Source organism: Protopterus annectens, chromosome 12.part0, assembly GCF_019279795.1.
Source record: "Protopterus annectens isolate FY-2018-M chromosome 12.part0, PAN1.0, whole genome shotgun sequence".
Lineage (NCBI taxonomy): Eukaryota > Metazoa > Chordata > Ceratodontiformes > Protopteridae > Protopterus > Protopterus annectens.
Window position 1 is genome coordinate 841,506,130 of NC_056746.1, and position 16,563 is coordinate 841,522,692.

The 16,563-nt window shown below is 43.6% G+C and overlaps 1 protein-coding gene across 1 annotated transcript in view; it reads left to right on the plus strand.

The window, feature by feature from the left end:
* Positions 1-16,563, plus strand: part of PRPF6 (pre-mRNA processing factor 6) — a gene marked incomplete in the record, with an annotated part of 1,570,595 nt that overhangs the window by 1,294,311 nt on the left and 259,721 nt on the right. Inside the window, 1 exon segment of the mRNA XM_044089883.1 lies at positions 10,949-11,063. Coding sequence (XP_043945818.1) covers positions 10,949-11,063 — 115 coding nt within the window.

Consider the following 16,563-nt stretch of genomic DNA (forward strand, 5'->3'; position numbering starts at 1 on the left):
TTCAGAGCCCTACCCTTCGGTCTCACCACAGCCCCCAGGGTGTTCACCAAGGTAATGGCAGTTGTAGCGGCTCACCTGAGTCTATAGGGTATTCAGGTGTTTCCTTACCTGGACAACTGGCTCTTCACTGTGCCCAACAAGTATCATCTTTGTCTGGCCCGAGATTACTTCATTCGGTTGGCAGATCTATTGGGAATTACAGTCAATGTTCAGAAATCCCAATTTCAACCAGTACAAGTTCTAGACTTCATTGTGGCACGGCTAGACACCTGGCAGATGAAGGTATCCTTAACTCCAGACAGAGGATCTTACACCTCAGGTGCCACATAGCTCAGATAGTGAACTTCAAGTCTCCAAAGGCGAGCGAGGTTCTCTGGGCACTGAGCTCCATGGCTGCCTTCATATCGATTCTCCCTTGTGCGTGCCTTCATATGTGGGTTCTTCAATGGACTCTTGCTGTTCAATGGTCTTGGCTAGACCTGCCTATGGAATTTCCGATCAGGATCAGTCACGTCTGCAGGACGTCCCTTCTTTGGTGGTTAAATTCACAGTAGATATTAGGAGGACGCCCCTTTACGTCATCTCCAGTCCAAGCCATAGTGACCACGGATGCCTCCCAACTCAGGTGGGGGAGGGACACTGTTTGGGAAGGACAGTCCTAGGCACGTGGTCCCAGAGACCAAGTTGCACATAAATGTTCTAGAGATGAGGGCAGTGCTTTTAGCATTGGAAGTCTTTCACACTGTCCTTCCTCTCTGATTGATTGCAATTCAGTCAAACAAACATGTCTGTTGTCTGGTATATCAGCAAGCAGGGGGGAACCAGATCCTATGTCCTATGTCGCAAGGCCATGAGAATGTGGGAATGGGCGATCTCCACCGGTCAGTTTCTGATAGCAACGCGCATCCCGGGGCTCTCCAACATTTTAGCGGACAGATTGAGTCGGGCTATTATGATGCCATACGAGTGGTCTCTGAAACAGTCAGGAGCAGAGATCATCTTCTTTGCATGGGGTCAGCCTTGCTGCGATCTCTTCGCATCTCCTTCCAACGTGAAGTGCAGTGAGTTCTTCGCTCTGATTCCCCTCACCAGTGGAAGTCCCCAGAGATGCTCTAGTCCATGCTTGGCCCCCCGGGCTTTTGTATGCTTATCCACCATTGCCACTAATTCCGAAGTTTCTTCAGAAAGCTTGCCGACTGCGGTGCAAATATATCCTCATTGTCCCATTCTGACCTCGTCAGGTTTGGTTCCCATTCCTTTAGTCTCATCTCTTAGCTCCTCCGTGGGTTCTGGATCCCTGCCCGGATCTAATCTCCCATCCGTTGGGTGCCCACCTGCCTAACCTGGATAGCCTCAAGCTGACAGCTTGGTTGCTCCAGTTCCGTTGATTGCCAGGACTCCTGGTCTTTCATCCCTGGTAAAATCCATTCTGGTGGCTTCTCTTAAAGATTCCACTAGGAAACTTCATCGCAGTAATTGGATGTGTTTTTCCATTTGGGCCTCACAGAGAAAACTAGATCCCTTTACAGCCCCTGTTCCAGCGGTGTTGGATTTCTTGTCTGACATTTTACAACAAGGAGCTAACTCCTCCACAGTGAAAGTACAATTGGCAGCCATTTCTAATTTTCATGTTGGTGAAGACAGCATTGCCTTAGCCTCCTTTAGGCTATGTAAGGCTTTTCTTAAAGGCACTTTTCTGTTGCGTCCTCCTGTCAAGGTTTCAGTGCCTCCTTGGGACCTTACCTTTGTCTTACAGGCATTGGTGGCTCCTCCATTTGAACCTGCAGCTGCGGTGGATTTGGAATTTTTCTCCTGGAAGACAGCTTTCCTAGTCACCATTACATCTGCTTGGAGGGTTTTTGAGCTTCAAGCTGTCTGCCATGCCTCCGTATTTGGTCTTCCATAAGGATAGGGTCACTCTCTGTACTAATCCTTCCTTCTTACCCAAAGTGGCATCTGAAGCAAACATAAACCAGTACATTAATCTGCCTGTTTTCTTCCCTAACTTCCAAAATAAAGGTGAATACAAACTTAATTTGTTAGATGTTCATAGACAACTTTGCTTCTATCTTCATAGAACAAAATCATTCCGCAAGATTGACCAGTTGTTTGTTTCCTTTTCCAAAGCTTTTCTGGGAAAAGCTATTTCTAAAGTTTCTTTGGCCAGCTGGATCACTCTTTGCATTTTGCATGCCTACAAAGCAAAAGGTTGATCTCCTCCTGGTATTGTTAAAGCTCACTCTACCAGGTATGGCGACTTCTGCTGCTTTTTGGTCTAGGGTTCCTTTGGACAACAATTGTGCATCAGCAACCTGGGCCAATTCACATACCTTCATTTCCCATTACAAATTAGATCTGATTTCTAGGGGTAGAGCATCCTTTGGCTCTGCGGTGCTCAGGAATATCCTTCCATAAGGGCCTCCCAGGATTGGAGTAGCTGGGGACTCTGTCCCACAGGTTGCAGATAAAATGAAGTTAACTACTTCAGATAAAGAAGTTATGTACTCACCATAACGTTCCATCTGAGTAGATGTCCTTCAAGGATGCATCTGCAGTCCTTACAAATGGGTTGTCCTGTCGTCAGGCAGCCCTTCGGTCGGCCGGATTCCATAGTCTGGGTCTGGCCTCGGCTGGTGTCGCACTTCACCCGACGTCATAGCTGCAGTTGTTCGGGTATAAAGGCATCAGCCGATGCCATTTTCCTCAGTCTTTCTTGCCGCGTGGCGCCCGAAGCAGAAGCTGTTCGCAAGTGCCGGTCGGTCAGAACCAGAGATTACTACTACCGAATACTTCTACTACTACCGAAGACTTCTAAAAGCTAAGTACCCGTTGGGGACTCTTTCTTGCCTCAGCCGATGTCAGAAAAAGTGAATAACTGTTTAACTTGTGGGAAACAAATACCTCATAAAGATTTCCACTCTTACTGCTTACCTTGTTTAGGCCCAGACCACGACGTAGCAGCTTGTCTAGCCTGTGCTTCTTTTAACCGGCGGACGCTTAGACGTCGGTCGGAATTTGCTGAGGAGTTTTTCGGCTCCGATTTTGCTTACATTATGCCGTCGGATCCTCCGACTACGCAAATATCTAAAAAGCGCAAGGAAAAGGACCGACACTAGCGGTCCGCGGTTTCGGCCGAAACCGCGGTAAAGCCAACCACGAGTGTCTCTGTTTTGGCTGAAACCGAGCAAGCGGTTCTTCCTTCAGCCGAAAACTTACCTCCTACCGAGGCCTCTTCCAACCTCGTGGAATCGGCTTCTGATTTACCTTCTGCTCAGGCAGTTTCTCAGGAATTATCTGACACTATCCCCTTGGATATTTCAACCCCTGCACGTGGAGCTGCTAGGCCACCTGCAGCCATGTCCATTAAGGCCTTTGCCAGGGCTAAAGCAGCTAAAGCTACTAAATCTGTGCCTGTTAAGACCCCCTCTCACAGGCCTACCCCTAGTTCTCAAATGCTTAGTCTAGCAGAGGATCTCATTTCTTTAATCCGGGGATCCCAGCCTCAACCAGACAGGGCCTCTCACCCACCTCCAGAGAAGAGACCTAGGGCAGAGCCCCCTGAGCCAGTTTCTACAGATTATTCCTCTGATGATTCAGATAATACAAACCCTCCAGAGGCTCCTTTCTCCCCTTATGAAGATTCTGATGCTGAAGAGTCCATTCCTTCTGCCTCTCCGCCTGAGGAATTTTCCTTTGGGGAAACCTTGCATGCTATGAGGGAACAATTTCAGTGGCAGGGTCAGGATTTTTCAGACTCCAGAAAGAGGCTTAGAACTTTTCTGCATTTACCACAGCATAGGCCTTTAGCCATACCTCCAGTCCTTTCTGTTGTAGATGATGCATTTAATGATGCTTGTACCGCTCCTGATTCTCTACCTCCGGCCCCTGCTAAGCCCGATAGGTACTACAGGGTCCCGGACACGCATTACCATTTGTATAAGGCTCCTTTTGCAGATCCCGAGACCATCTCCCAGGGACCTAAGGCTGTAGCAGCTACCTCTGCCAAAAACCCCCTCCCCTCTGAAAGGGAATCCAGGTCCTTAGAGAGATGGGGTAAAAAAGTTTACACTTCTGCTACTCTTTCAGCTAGGGCCTTGAACTGTCAGTTTCATATGATCCAGTATCAAGAATTTATGCTAGACCAGTTAACCAAAAAGCTGTCCTCAGATGAATCATTAGACAAAAAATCTGTTCAGGAAATGGTACATAACATACAGCAAGTCAGTAACCATTCCTTAAAATGCGGCTATGATGCACTGGAGGCTTCCTTTAGATCAGCCATGACTGGCACAGTTATCAGAAGGCATGCATGGTTAAAAGAGCAGGCCTTACCAGACCATGTCAAATCAAAACTACTAGATGCTAATATGGACAAGATCAATTTGTTTGGCTCTCCTGCACAACAGGTGCTGAAGAAGATGGAAGAGAAGGCAAAATCTGTCCAGACAGTGAAAAATTTCGTACAGGTCCAACCTCCAAGGTTTAGCAGGAATTGGCCCTCCAAGAATTGGTCCTTTCCGGACTCCTCCAGAGCTCAGAGAGGCAGAAATAGGCGTTCAAGAGGCAGAAGTCAATCCAGGGGTGCCTACAGGGGACGCCAGTGGCAGGGTAACAACCAGCGAGGTACAGCCACAGACACAGCCACCACCTCTACTACAGGACAATCGCAGTGACTTGGCTCTAGCACCGCCTACCAGGGAACAACTAGAAGCATCCTTAGGCGGGAAGCTAGCTTTATTTTCAGTAAACTGGCATTACATCACAAGAGACAAGTGGATTTTGCAGACAATAGACCAAGGTTACAGGTTTCACTTCCATACTCTACCAGGGAAGAGAGGAATGCCAAACCTACCCCCAAATCAAAAGGCAGAAGCTCTAACACAAATAACTCGATTATTAAGGATGAGAGCTGTGGAAAAGGTACCATCTGTGGAGCAAGGACAGGGATTTTACTCCAGACTCTTCCTGGTACCAAGAAAAGAAAGCAAATGGAGACCCATTCTCGACCTGTCCGCTTTAAACACATACCTCATTGTTCCAAAATTCAAAATGCTGACCCTACAGCAGCTTCTTCCCATGCTGGGCAAGGAGTCTTGGCTGGTAACTCTAGATCTCAAGGAGGCATACCTGCACGTCCCCATACGACCAAATTGCAGAAGATACCTCAGATTTCTTGCAGGATCAGAGCATTATCAATTCTCAGCATTGCCCTTTGGCTTATCTACTGCGCCCAGAGTGTTCACGAAATGCCTGGCATCAGTAATTGTTCATTGCAGGCTTCAGGGAATTCAAATCTACCCTTACCTGGACGACTGCCTGATACAAGCGGACAACAAAAACAAGCTAGCAGAAGACTTGAAAAGGGTCATTTACCTACTACAAGCCCTGGGATATACAGTCAATATAAAAAAGTCAAGACTGATACCATCCCAAAGGATAACCTTTTTGGGTGCAGAGCTGGACACAGCAAAACAAATGGCATTCCTAACAGTAGAAAAACAGGAGCAACTACCTCTCTACTTCTTGGCATTAACAAAGCAGAACCATCTAACAGCAAGAAAAGTCCTGCAAGCCTTGGGTTTCATGGCATCCTGCATAATATTGGTTCCACATGCCAGACTGCATATGAGAAAGTTACAGTGGTACCTAAGAAATTTATGGTCTCAGCACAAGCACAGCCTAGAAACCCAAATTCCAATAATTCCATGCCTGAAGCAAGAATTCCAATGGTGGGCTCAGGCCTGTCAATCAAACAAAGGACTGCCCTTCCACAACACTCAACCCAGCCAAACCATCACAACGGACGCCTCAGACCTCGGTTGGGGGGCCCACATGCTGGACAAGTGTATACAAGGTTTATGGTCTCAAGACCAGCTACACCTACACATAAATCTAAAGGAAATGCTGGCAGTAAAACTGGCAATTCAGACATTCAGACCTTTTCTTCAACAAGGCCAACTGTTGATAAGGACAGACAACACCACAGTTATGTGGTACATCAACAAACAGGGAGGCACACACTGCACCTCTATGCCGGATGGCAGTGGACCTCTGGAATGTGGCCCTGAGCTACAACATTCAGTTACAAGCAATTTTTGTACCAGGAAAAGAAAACATTCTAGCAGACATACTAAGCAGAACTACCACGGATGCCCACGAATGGATGCTGCATCCGGACATCTTCAAAACCATTACGAGGAAATGGGGACTCCCAGAAGTAGACTTATTTGCATCCCCACTCAGTCACCAGCTAAAGAAATTCTGCACAAGGACGTACCATCCACTTGCTTGGAAGGTGGACTCTCTATCTTTCAGTTGGAAAAACCTGACAGCATATGCATTCCCACCACTTCCTTTGATGCACAAGGTGCTATTGAAGATCAAAGAGGACTGTCCAAGGATCATTCTGATAGCTCCAGATTGGCCAAGACAACATTGGTACCCATTACTGAGGAGCATGTCTCGGGAACAAATATGGCCCCTGCCCCTAGTTCCCTTGCTGTTAACACAGAACAACTACAACACTCTGCATCCAAACCTGAAAACACTGCAACTGACTGCCTGGAACATTGCATAAGACCAATTAACCCAAATTTATCCCAAAGGGTTAAAGACATTATATTGGAGGCTCGCAGACCCTCAACAAGAAAAAATTATTCAGCAAAATGGAAAAGATACCTCATTTGGAGTACTGCAAAAGGACAAAATGTGTCACTGGTAAACATAGCCAACATCCTGGAATACTTGGCAGAGCTCTTCCACAAGGGCCTGTCCTATTCTTCCATTAAGATTCATGCATCAGCTATTTCAGCAGAATACGACTTGGATCCTCCAGTCTTCTCACATCCTCTGCTCAGGCAGTTTCTGAGAGGAATTAAAAATGTAAAACCACCTAGAAAGCCACCATTGCCAGCATGGGACTTGAACTTTGTGCTAGAAAAATTTACACTTCCTCCTTTCGATCCAGCAGCAACAGCAGAATTGCAATACTTACCATGGAAAACTGCTTTCCTGCTGGCAATCACTTCAGCAAGAAGGGTATCTGAGCTACAGGCATTAATGGCAGTACAGCCCTTCCTGATCTTCCATCAAGATAGAGTGTCCATGAGAACAAATCCTACTTTTATGCCTAAGGTGGTCTCCAGAGTATCCTTAAATCAGGCTATCCACCTACCTACATTCTTCCCCAATCCACAGAACAGGGGAGAAAGACTGTTGCACACATTGGATGTACATAGACAATTACGCTACTACCTGGACAGGACCAAGGGCAATAGAAAAACTGACCAGCTACTGGTAGCATATGCAACAGGAATGGAAGGAAAAGCAATTTCAAAACAGACAATCTCTAAGTGGTTAGGAAATTGCATTAGATTTTGCTACTCCTACCATGGAAAGAAAACGCCAGAAAATATCAGGCCTCACTCTACAAGGGCTACAGCCACTTCCACAGCTTTTCTACGAGGAGTGGCTACCAAAGACATTTTAGAGGCTGCTACTTGGAGCTCCGTGCATACATTTGCCAAGCATTATAATTTACCTCTTTACTCTAGATCCCGAGCAGGTTTTGCCACTGCTGTTCAAGGGATCTTAACTACACCATAATTTTATTTCTCCTCCTCCCCCAGTTTGGCTATGGTATTCTACCCATTTGTAAGGACTGCAGATGCATCCTTGAAGGACATAGTACAGTTTTGTACCTACCATAAATGTAGATGTCCGATAGGAATGCATCTGCAGTCAGGATTACCCACCCTCCTTCCCCTCTGTGGTACTCCTAGGGTATTTGCCCATCTTGTAGCTAGCTGGGGGAATCTATTATGGTGTATTTGTTTGTATATATGTACATACATGCTTATATTTTGTTTGCTCTCTACTATTTAGAATCATTTGCATTTATCCAAATTTAGCCTTCCTAGAGGGCACCTGGCATCTGGGGCAAGAAACACTGAGGAAAATGGCATCGGCTGATGCTTTTATACCCGAATAACTGCAGCTATGACGTCGGGTGAAGTGCGACACCAGCCGAGGCCAGACCCAGACTTTGGAATCCGGCCGACCGAAGGACTGCCTGACGACAGGACAACCCATTTGTAAGGACTGCAGATGCATTCCTATCGGACATCTACATTTATGGTAGGTACAAAACTGTACTTTATATTTCATTTTTCTGCAACATTCCCTCCCTCCGTCCCCCGGACCTTGTCCTATTTTTACAGGTTTTGGTTCATTGGGCTGAGTTGCTTATGTAATTAGTTGCAGCAAACTCGATCTGAGGGAAGGTAGGAGATGGTAGTGCATTATGGGTAGGAGAGGAGCTCAGAGCTTGGAGCAAATGCTAGAAAAAAAGTTGCCAGCTCTGATCCGGTACGGATTTGAATACCCGCAGGTTGCAGAAAAATGAAGTATAACTACTCAGATGGAACGTTATGGTGAGTACATAACTTCTTTTTTCTGGTAGCCATCACTTCTGCCTGAAGAATTTCTAAGCTACAAGCCCCATTTTTAAAACCTCCCTACCTAATTTTTCACAGACAGACCATCTTTAAGAAAAAACCCTCGTTTCTGCATAAAGGTGGCTTCTGAATCATCCATAAATCACTCCATTAATCTTAGAATGTTCTTCCAATTTTTTTTAAATAAAGGTGAATATATTTTGTATTTGCTTGATGTCCATCATCAGTTACATTTTTATTTACATTGGATGAAACCTTTCAGGAAATCTGAACAGTTATTTGTGTATTTTTCTTCAGCTAAACTGGCAAAATCAGTGTCCAGAGTCACCCTTTCCTACTGGTTGTCACACTGCATTTATTTTGTTTATCAGTAAAGAGCACTGCCACTCCCATCAACTCCAACAGCTTATTCACCAGAGATGTGGCTTCATCTACACTACAGTTTTCTTCTCTTGTGTTCGACTTGATGGCATATGTGCTAGCAGCTATCTGGTCCAAGGTACATAACTTCATTTCACACTATTAAATTAGATATGCAGTCCAGATCTAGAGTCTTTTTTGGTTCAGCTGTGCTCTGGAATATCCTTCCATAAGGCCTCCCAAGTGAGAAGTAGCTGGGGACTCTGTCCTTTAAGTTGATGGATGGATGGAAAAGACACCAGATAAAAAGTTATGTAGTGATGATAGTTATGTAGTGATTCAGAAAAAAATACAAGGAACATCTAGTTAAAAGTGTGAAAGACTATAGGGCTTTTTAAAGGTATATTAGGAAGAACCACTTCATGATATTAAATGCATTTAAGGAAAGTAGTTTGATTTACATGTGGGGAACTGAAATTGCACCATTATTTATAACATGAGCCCCCCCCCTTTATTTATTCCCTCTTTCCTATCCCTGTTTCTTCCTGTCTTGTGATATTTATCCCTATCAATGTACTTTCCTACCCTGAAAGACTTCCCTCCTACATTTACTTTCAAAGGAAATGCTATACCTTTAGCTGCTCTTATTTCAAGACTGTGTTTCTCTATTCCTAATCTTCACTTAAGGTTTAACCTCCTGGCATCTGGCCTAAACAAACTACCTAGAGAGTACTGTTTTACACCTAGCTCTTCCTATCTACAGCTAGACCTACTGCGCATTGGTATTGTTACTAACCATGCTCTACCTCTCTAAGGACTATTGTTGCATGTTGCTCTGATATTACTATCTCAGTCCTACAATATTTTTTGCTTTATTGAATTTGTACTTTGCTGCTCAAATATTATGCAATGCTTTATAGTGTATGTATAATGTTTATACTATATGATTCCATATTTGTGTATAATGCTTGTCTCATATGATTCTATAGTCTATATTTGCACTGTTATGCCATGTCTAGAGCAATTCTTCCCAGGCAGTCACTGAAAATGGGCTCACATTGGCCCAGTGGACTATCCAACAAATCTAACTAAACAAATGCAAATTAAAAATAATTACTAAATAATTTGCAAAGCATTTTGTCACCAGTTATGCATGTAAAAACTATACTTTGAGGATGATGGCAGGTAAGATAGACGGATGCAACTTTAGGACAGCAGAAATTTTAGAATGTTGCTTTTACAGGCCTTAGTTGTTTGGCAAACAAGTGTGGTAGACCGTGACTGATTTCAGGGCAAGAACTTGTGAGATCACATGTATCCCTGAGTTATAAGGCCAGAAAAATTATGGGTCTCTGATCCAAAGGGCTTAACAAAGGGAAACGATCATTACTGCGTAGTAGACTGGACTACCCAGAGGGTTCATTATCTGCTGACATTACCCTCAGGGATCTGAAGATATTAAGGCATATACTGGCAAAACCTTTATATTAAATCTTTAGTGCTTGCTATAAACATACCAAAATTCCAGTTTGGAAGTTTGCTGTGTATTCTGAGGGAAATTATAAGTCATCACAGGCCCGTAAGCATGTTGAGTAACATCGGAAAAACATGGAGTCATTAGTTGTGTTTGCGTATCAAAGAATAGATGTATGTTATCATGGCCATGGAAGTGTTCAAATAAAATACATATTGACTTCTCTGCTACTTTTGAAAGAGTAAATCAAGAATCGCTAATGAAGAAGTTAGTTTACATGAAAATATCCACGTCACTAGTTAGGGGAATAGCAGCATGACATTGAAACAGAAGGTGGCAAGTCAACTTCACATCATATTGTTGTGGTAAGTATTATGGGTTATGGCCATGGGATTCTACAGGGTTCAGTCCTGGAGCCTCAGCTGCTCACCTTTTATATATCTGATGTAAAAATCCCATCAGATATTTTAAGGTTTTGGCCTATGCTTTAAACTTGTATTGCCTGCCACAGTGTTTGTTAATATGCTGAAATGTAAGGCATGAAGAAAAAACCCAAAATAATGTTGCAAGAAAAGTTCATAACACTGGTGGTTGCTGAATAGCAGTATCTGTATTGCATAATAAAACTTGTCTTGTTATTTTTCATTTTCTTTTTAAGGGATACTGTGGGCTGAGGCAGTTTTCATGGAAGCTAGACCTCAGCGGAAGACCAAAAGTGTGGATGCCTTGAAGAAGTGTGAACATGACCCACATGTACTTTTGGCAGTAGCAAAGTGAGTACAGTATTTTGGTGTGTATCAACTGTATGTTCCCCCCATGGTACTGTGACACCTTGTCTGTTTAAATGTGGCAGTAGACTGGCGTGGGTGTAAAGAATTTTGTCTATTATTGGTGACCAGGGTTCAGGGTAGAATTGTGGTTGCCAGTGTGTCATATGGACTAGTAAGAATTCCACTCACCATGAATTGATGTGTCTTGTCTAGATGTACCAAGGGTTGATCCTTTGGTAGAAATTGGAGAGGTAATACTTTGCTTTTACTTAGTTCAAAGAAGAAAGCAGTTGCCCCACACTACAGGCAGTCATCGTATGCCACAAGTGAAATTAAGAAAAAATGAGGTGAAGTAGCTCCCTTTCACTAAATACTGACTTCAGAAAGAACTGACTAGCATATGTAAAATATGTCATTGTAAGAAGAGGATGGGACACAATCACTGAAGCATGCACTGCATGGATTTTGTTCATCTTGATATTTTCAAGGGTATTTGATACAGAACGTTTAACATAATGCCAAAAAATAAATCCCCCACCTCTGCTTCTATTTACAGATTTGGTCTTAGCAGTTTTAATAATTTTGTTAGCTTTGCTTTGCACAGTGTTGAGTGCGTCAGTATTATTTTAGTGTGGTGTGTCCAGGATATTGTGATCTATGTGTACTTCACAACGGTCACTAGCCTAGTTCCAGACAGTATTCTCAAATTTTCAGCAGATAACTTAGTGGGTCTGCTCTTATTTCTTTATGCAATTACCCTCTCTAAAACAGTAAAGGAGAAATACAATAAAAAGGTGACCCTCTCCTCTGTTTATTTGGTAATTGAGTCAACAAACTGTCCATAGGCCCTTTTCAGCTATAACGGTGGACCATTGGCCACATCATGCATATCAGCAATGGAAATTGATTGTACAGACATGGTACAGATGTAGTATTTCTTGTACAGATAAATATTTACACGCAAGATGATTGGTAATTTGAAGCAAAGGCAAATATATTAATTGCACAGATTACATATCCTTGTCATGTTCTTTATAATTCACTTTTGCTGTTCTGACTCTTGGGATTCCTGCATGCAGAAGCCCATAGACTGCCCCAAATCTCAGAGCTGTCAATGTCCCCCTTCTGACTGCAAATTGCCACTTTAGTGATCTGCAAATTGCCACTTTAGTGATCTGCCATAAGCAAGGAGTCTCAGTACTCATTTGTAGACATATTTTTTGTCCCTAATCTGTGACCATTGAAATTGTTCCTCTCGGTCACCCAGTGAACCCATTCATTCTCTAAGTCAAAAGTCCTATTAGGTAGAGACAGAAACAGGAATAGTAGTCCTTAATGTAACTAATCATATTTTGTAGTATGTACTACCATACCTGATCTCTGAGGGAAAGATCTGTGCTCTACCAGTTGTGGACTTGCATATTACCAGCCATAGTCTTATTAGGCTCTAGAACCAGCTTTAGGTTAACAGCAAGAGTTAATTGAGAACCTTCTTGACTGTGTGAAGTTCAGCACCTCAGCAACATTGACTGATGCAAAGAAACCCACACACTGTCACTGAAACATGTTCTTCAAAGCATTTGGGTAGAACAGGATTTCATCATTTTAGATCGTGATTAGATCTGTTTGCATGTTTCAAGCTTTTCTGCTGAGGTTATGCAGAAATTCTAGAATGTTGCTTTTACAGGCCTTAGTTGTTTGGCAAACAAGTGTGGTAGACTGTGACTGATTTCAGGGCAAGAACTTGTGAGATCACATGTATCCATGAGTTATAAGGCCAGAAAAATTATGGTCTCTGATCCAAAGGGCTTAACAAAGGGAAACAATCATTAAGAGCAAATAAACTGAAATTGCAGGACAGTTCCCATGTGGTTCAGTGTATTTGTAGCAGAGCCTGCTGCAAAGGAAAAGCAATTCTTCTCCCAAACCGTGGCATTCATGGAGTGTTGGAGTCATTCCTGATCATCTTCAAGAAGTCCGGAGGGATGGTGATGATGGCGGCATTTTTGCTGTAAATGTTTCTAGGCCTGGAAGTCCTTTTATCTGGACAAATGCAGCACTTAACTCCTTGAAATTGATAATTTTTAGCAGTTGTTACAAACCACTTTTCATTCTTTTCCATAGTCCACAAAATTTGTAGACACCTTTTTTTGTCCCTATTCTGTGACCATTGAAACTGTTCCTCTTGGTCACCCGGTGTACCAATTCATTCCCTAAGTCAAAAAGACCTATTAGGTGAACTCATAAACAGGAATAGTAATCCTTAATGTTCTTCGTGTTTCACTGTTGCAGTCATTACATTTGGGTAATCTGCTGGCAGGTTGCCCTCAGTCGGCCTGAATTCCAAAGTCTTGGGTCCTGCGTTATTTGCTGTCTCCCCTTCCATGACATCAGGTCATCAGGGGTATAAAACATGCAGCCAACGCCATTTTCTTTAGTCTTTCTTGCTGTGCGGTGCCCGAAGCAGAAGCATTTCGCAAGTGCCGGTCGGCCGACTACTGAAATATTCGCGTTTGAGTTTCAGAACCGAAGTCTTCAATAAAGCTAAGTACCCCGTTGGGGAAACTTTTTTCTTGCTTTTTACTGATGTCAGAAAAAGTTAATATTCGTATTACTTGTGGGAAGCAAATACCTCATAAGGAATTCCATTTATACTGTATGCCTTGCCTAGTCCCTGATCACAACGTGCCTGGCTGTCAGTTTTGTGCTAGATTTAACCAGCGCACTATTAAGCGTCAGTATATTTTTGCATCTAAGTATTTTGGAAACAGATTTAACTACCCAGAGATGTGATCGGATAATAATCTGACTACCCGAGTACATAAAAAGCACAAAGAAAGGGACAGAGAAAGGCAGTCGAGATGCAAAACCGACGACAAAGCTTCTCCTAAGCCAGTCGCCGGTTCGCCGGTACTCAGTGAGGCACTTTTGCAGCCCCTGATACCCGCTACCTTCAAGTCGCAGGCCTCTACGGACACCCATGTGGAGTCCGGCATGCCGCAAGATACTCAGGGTATTGGACCGATGGATGTATCCCCCTCGGATGGGTCCAGTGCCGCTGAGCAGGCAATGGCTTCTGAGGGTGTATTTAGACGTCAACATTCTTATATTAAACCGATGAAAGCTGCAAAACCAAAGGCAAAGACACCTTCAAAAACTGAAACATTTGACGCCTGAGCTGCGTGCACAGGCCTCCATGCCTAAAAAGCAGATGATCAAAATGGCTGCAGACATTATTACCGTGATCAGCGATACCCATCCCCCTCCAGATAAGAGGCCTAGGCAAGACACTGACTATGAATCTTCAGATCAGGTTTCTATTTCTTCTGATTCCTCTTCTGATCAGAATTATCTTTACCTCCCTATGAGGATTCTGATGCTGAGGAGTCTATTCCATCTGCATCTCCTCCTGAGGATTATTCATTTGGAGAAACCTTGCATACTTTGAGAGAGCATTTTTCACTGGGAGAGTCAAGACTTCTCAGAATCAAAAAAGAGGCTCAGGAATTTCCTCCTCCTCCCTCAGCACAAGCCATTAGCCATTCCCCCTGTGTTAGACATTGTGGATGATGTTTTTTCGGAGTCAAGCCTGACCCCTGACTCTTCACCTCTGGCTCACAGTAAGCCTCACCGGTATTACAGGGTCCCTGACTCTCATAAATTTTTATTTAGAAACCCTGCTGCTGATCCTGAAACTCTTTCACAGGGTCCAAAGGGAGTTAAGGCCTCAACAGCAAATAAACCCTACCCCCTCCAACAGAGATTCAAGGGCACTGGACAGATGGGGAAAAAGGTTTATACATCTGCAACCTTGGCAATTAGGGCCTTAAACTGTCAATTTCATATGCTTAAGTACCAACAACATGTTATGGGATAAGTACCAACAACATGTTATGGGATTGCTGAAACAGAAAATGATGTTGATTTCAGAATGTGCAGAAAATAAGGAATTGCAGGAATTATTGCATGCAGCTGAACAAGTTGGAAAGCATACTTTGCAATGTGGTTTTGATTCTTTAGAGGTCTCCTGCAGGGCCGCAATTACTTGATCTGTGATTAGGAGGCATGCCTGGTTAAAGGAACAAAATTTGCTTGATCATCTTAAAGCTAAATTGCTAGATGCACCTTTACGGCATGATTCTCTGTTTGGTATAAAGGCAGAAGAGGTTTTAAAGAAAATGGAAGACAAAGCTAAGTCTATGAAAACTGTTAAAGATTTCTTGCAAGTGCAGCCACCTAGATTCAGCGGACACTGGCCTACAAAAAAATTGGTCCTTTCCTGTATCATTCAGAGCTCAAAGGGGCAAATCCAGACGCCCTAAGGGCTCCAGGTACCAGGTTCAAGACTCATACAGGTCAAAGCAATGGAGTGCATCCACCTCCAAATCTGGGGGAGAAAAAGCACAAACCTACAGAAAGCAATCCCAATGACTTCCCTCTGCCTACACCAAGCAATTATCTGTTGGCAGCACCCATAGGGGGGAAATTAGCACTTTTTGCTCAAAGTTGGCAATTAATAACCCAGGATAAATGGGTACTGAACATCATATCACAGAGATACAGATTCCATTTCCACACTCTGCCAATGACAGATGGTTGGCCAGACCTGCCAAAAAGCCAATGGACAGAGGCACAGAAACAGGTTACGTCCCTCATGGATATGGAGGCCATTCAGGCAGTACCAGAACAGGAAAAAGGACAAGATTTTTACTCAAGACTGTTCTTGGTACCCAGGAAAGGACAAGGCCTGGCGGCCAATACTGGATTTATAGATTTTGAACACATACCTGGACATTCCAAAATTCAAAATGCTCACCTTGCAACAGCTTTTGCCCATGCTGGGCAAGAATGCTTGGCTGGTGACTTTAGACTTGAGGCATACTTGCATGTCCCAGTAAGACAGTCATGCAGACGATACCTCAGATTCAAGGCTGGCTTAATGCATTACCAATTCTCTGCACTGCCCTTTGGCTTATCTACTGCGCCCAGGGTCTTTACAAAGTGCCTGGCACCAGTAATTGCATTTTGCAGACAAAGAAGTATTCAGATATATCCTTACTTGGACGACTGCCTCATTCAAGCAGAGAACAAAGACACTCTTCTACGACACCTGGCGTTTGTGAAAAGGCTTTTAGCATGCCTAGAGTACACAATAAACGAAAAGAAATCACAACTGGTACCCTCTCAAAAGATAACATTCCTGGGTGCAAGCTTGCATACAACTGCCCAGATGGCTTACCTCACGCCAGACAAACAAAGGCAACTGACTACTTACATTCAACCTGATGGCAACAAAAACCCAATCTTCTGTAAGACAAATTCAATTCTGCAGGCTCTGGGCTTCATGGCATCCTGCATCCTACTAATTCCATATGCAAGACTGTATATGAGGAAACTGCAATGGTACCTAAACAGTTTATGGAGTCAACATTCACACAGTCTGGAAACAATGATTCCTCTCATTCTCTGCCTGCAACAGGAGTTTCTATGGTGGGCAAAGGCC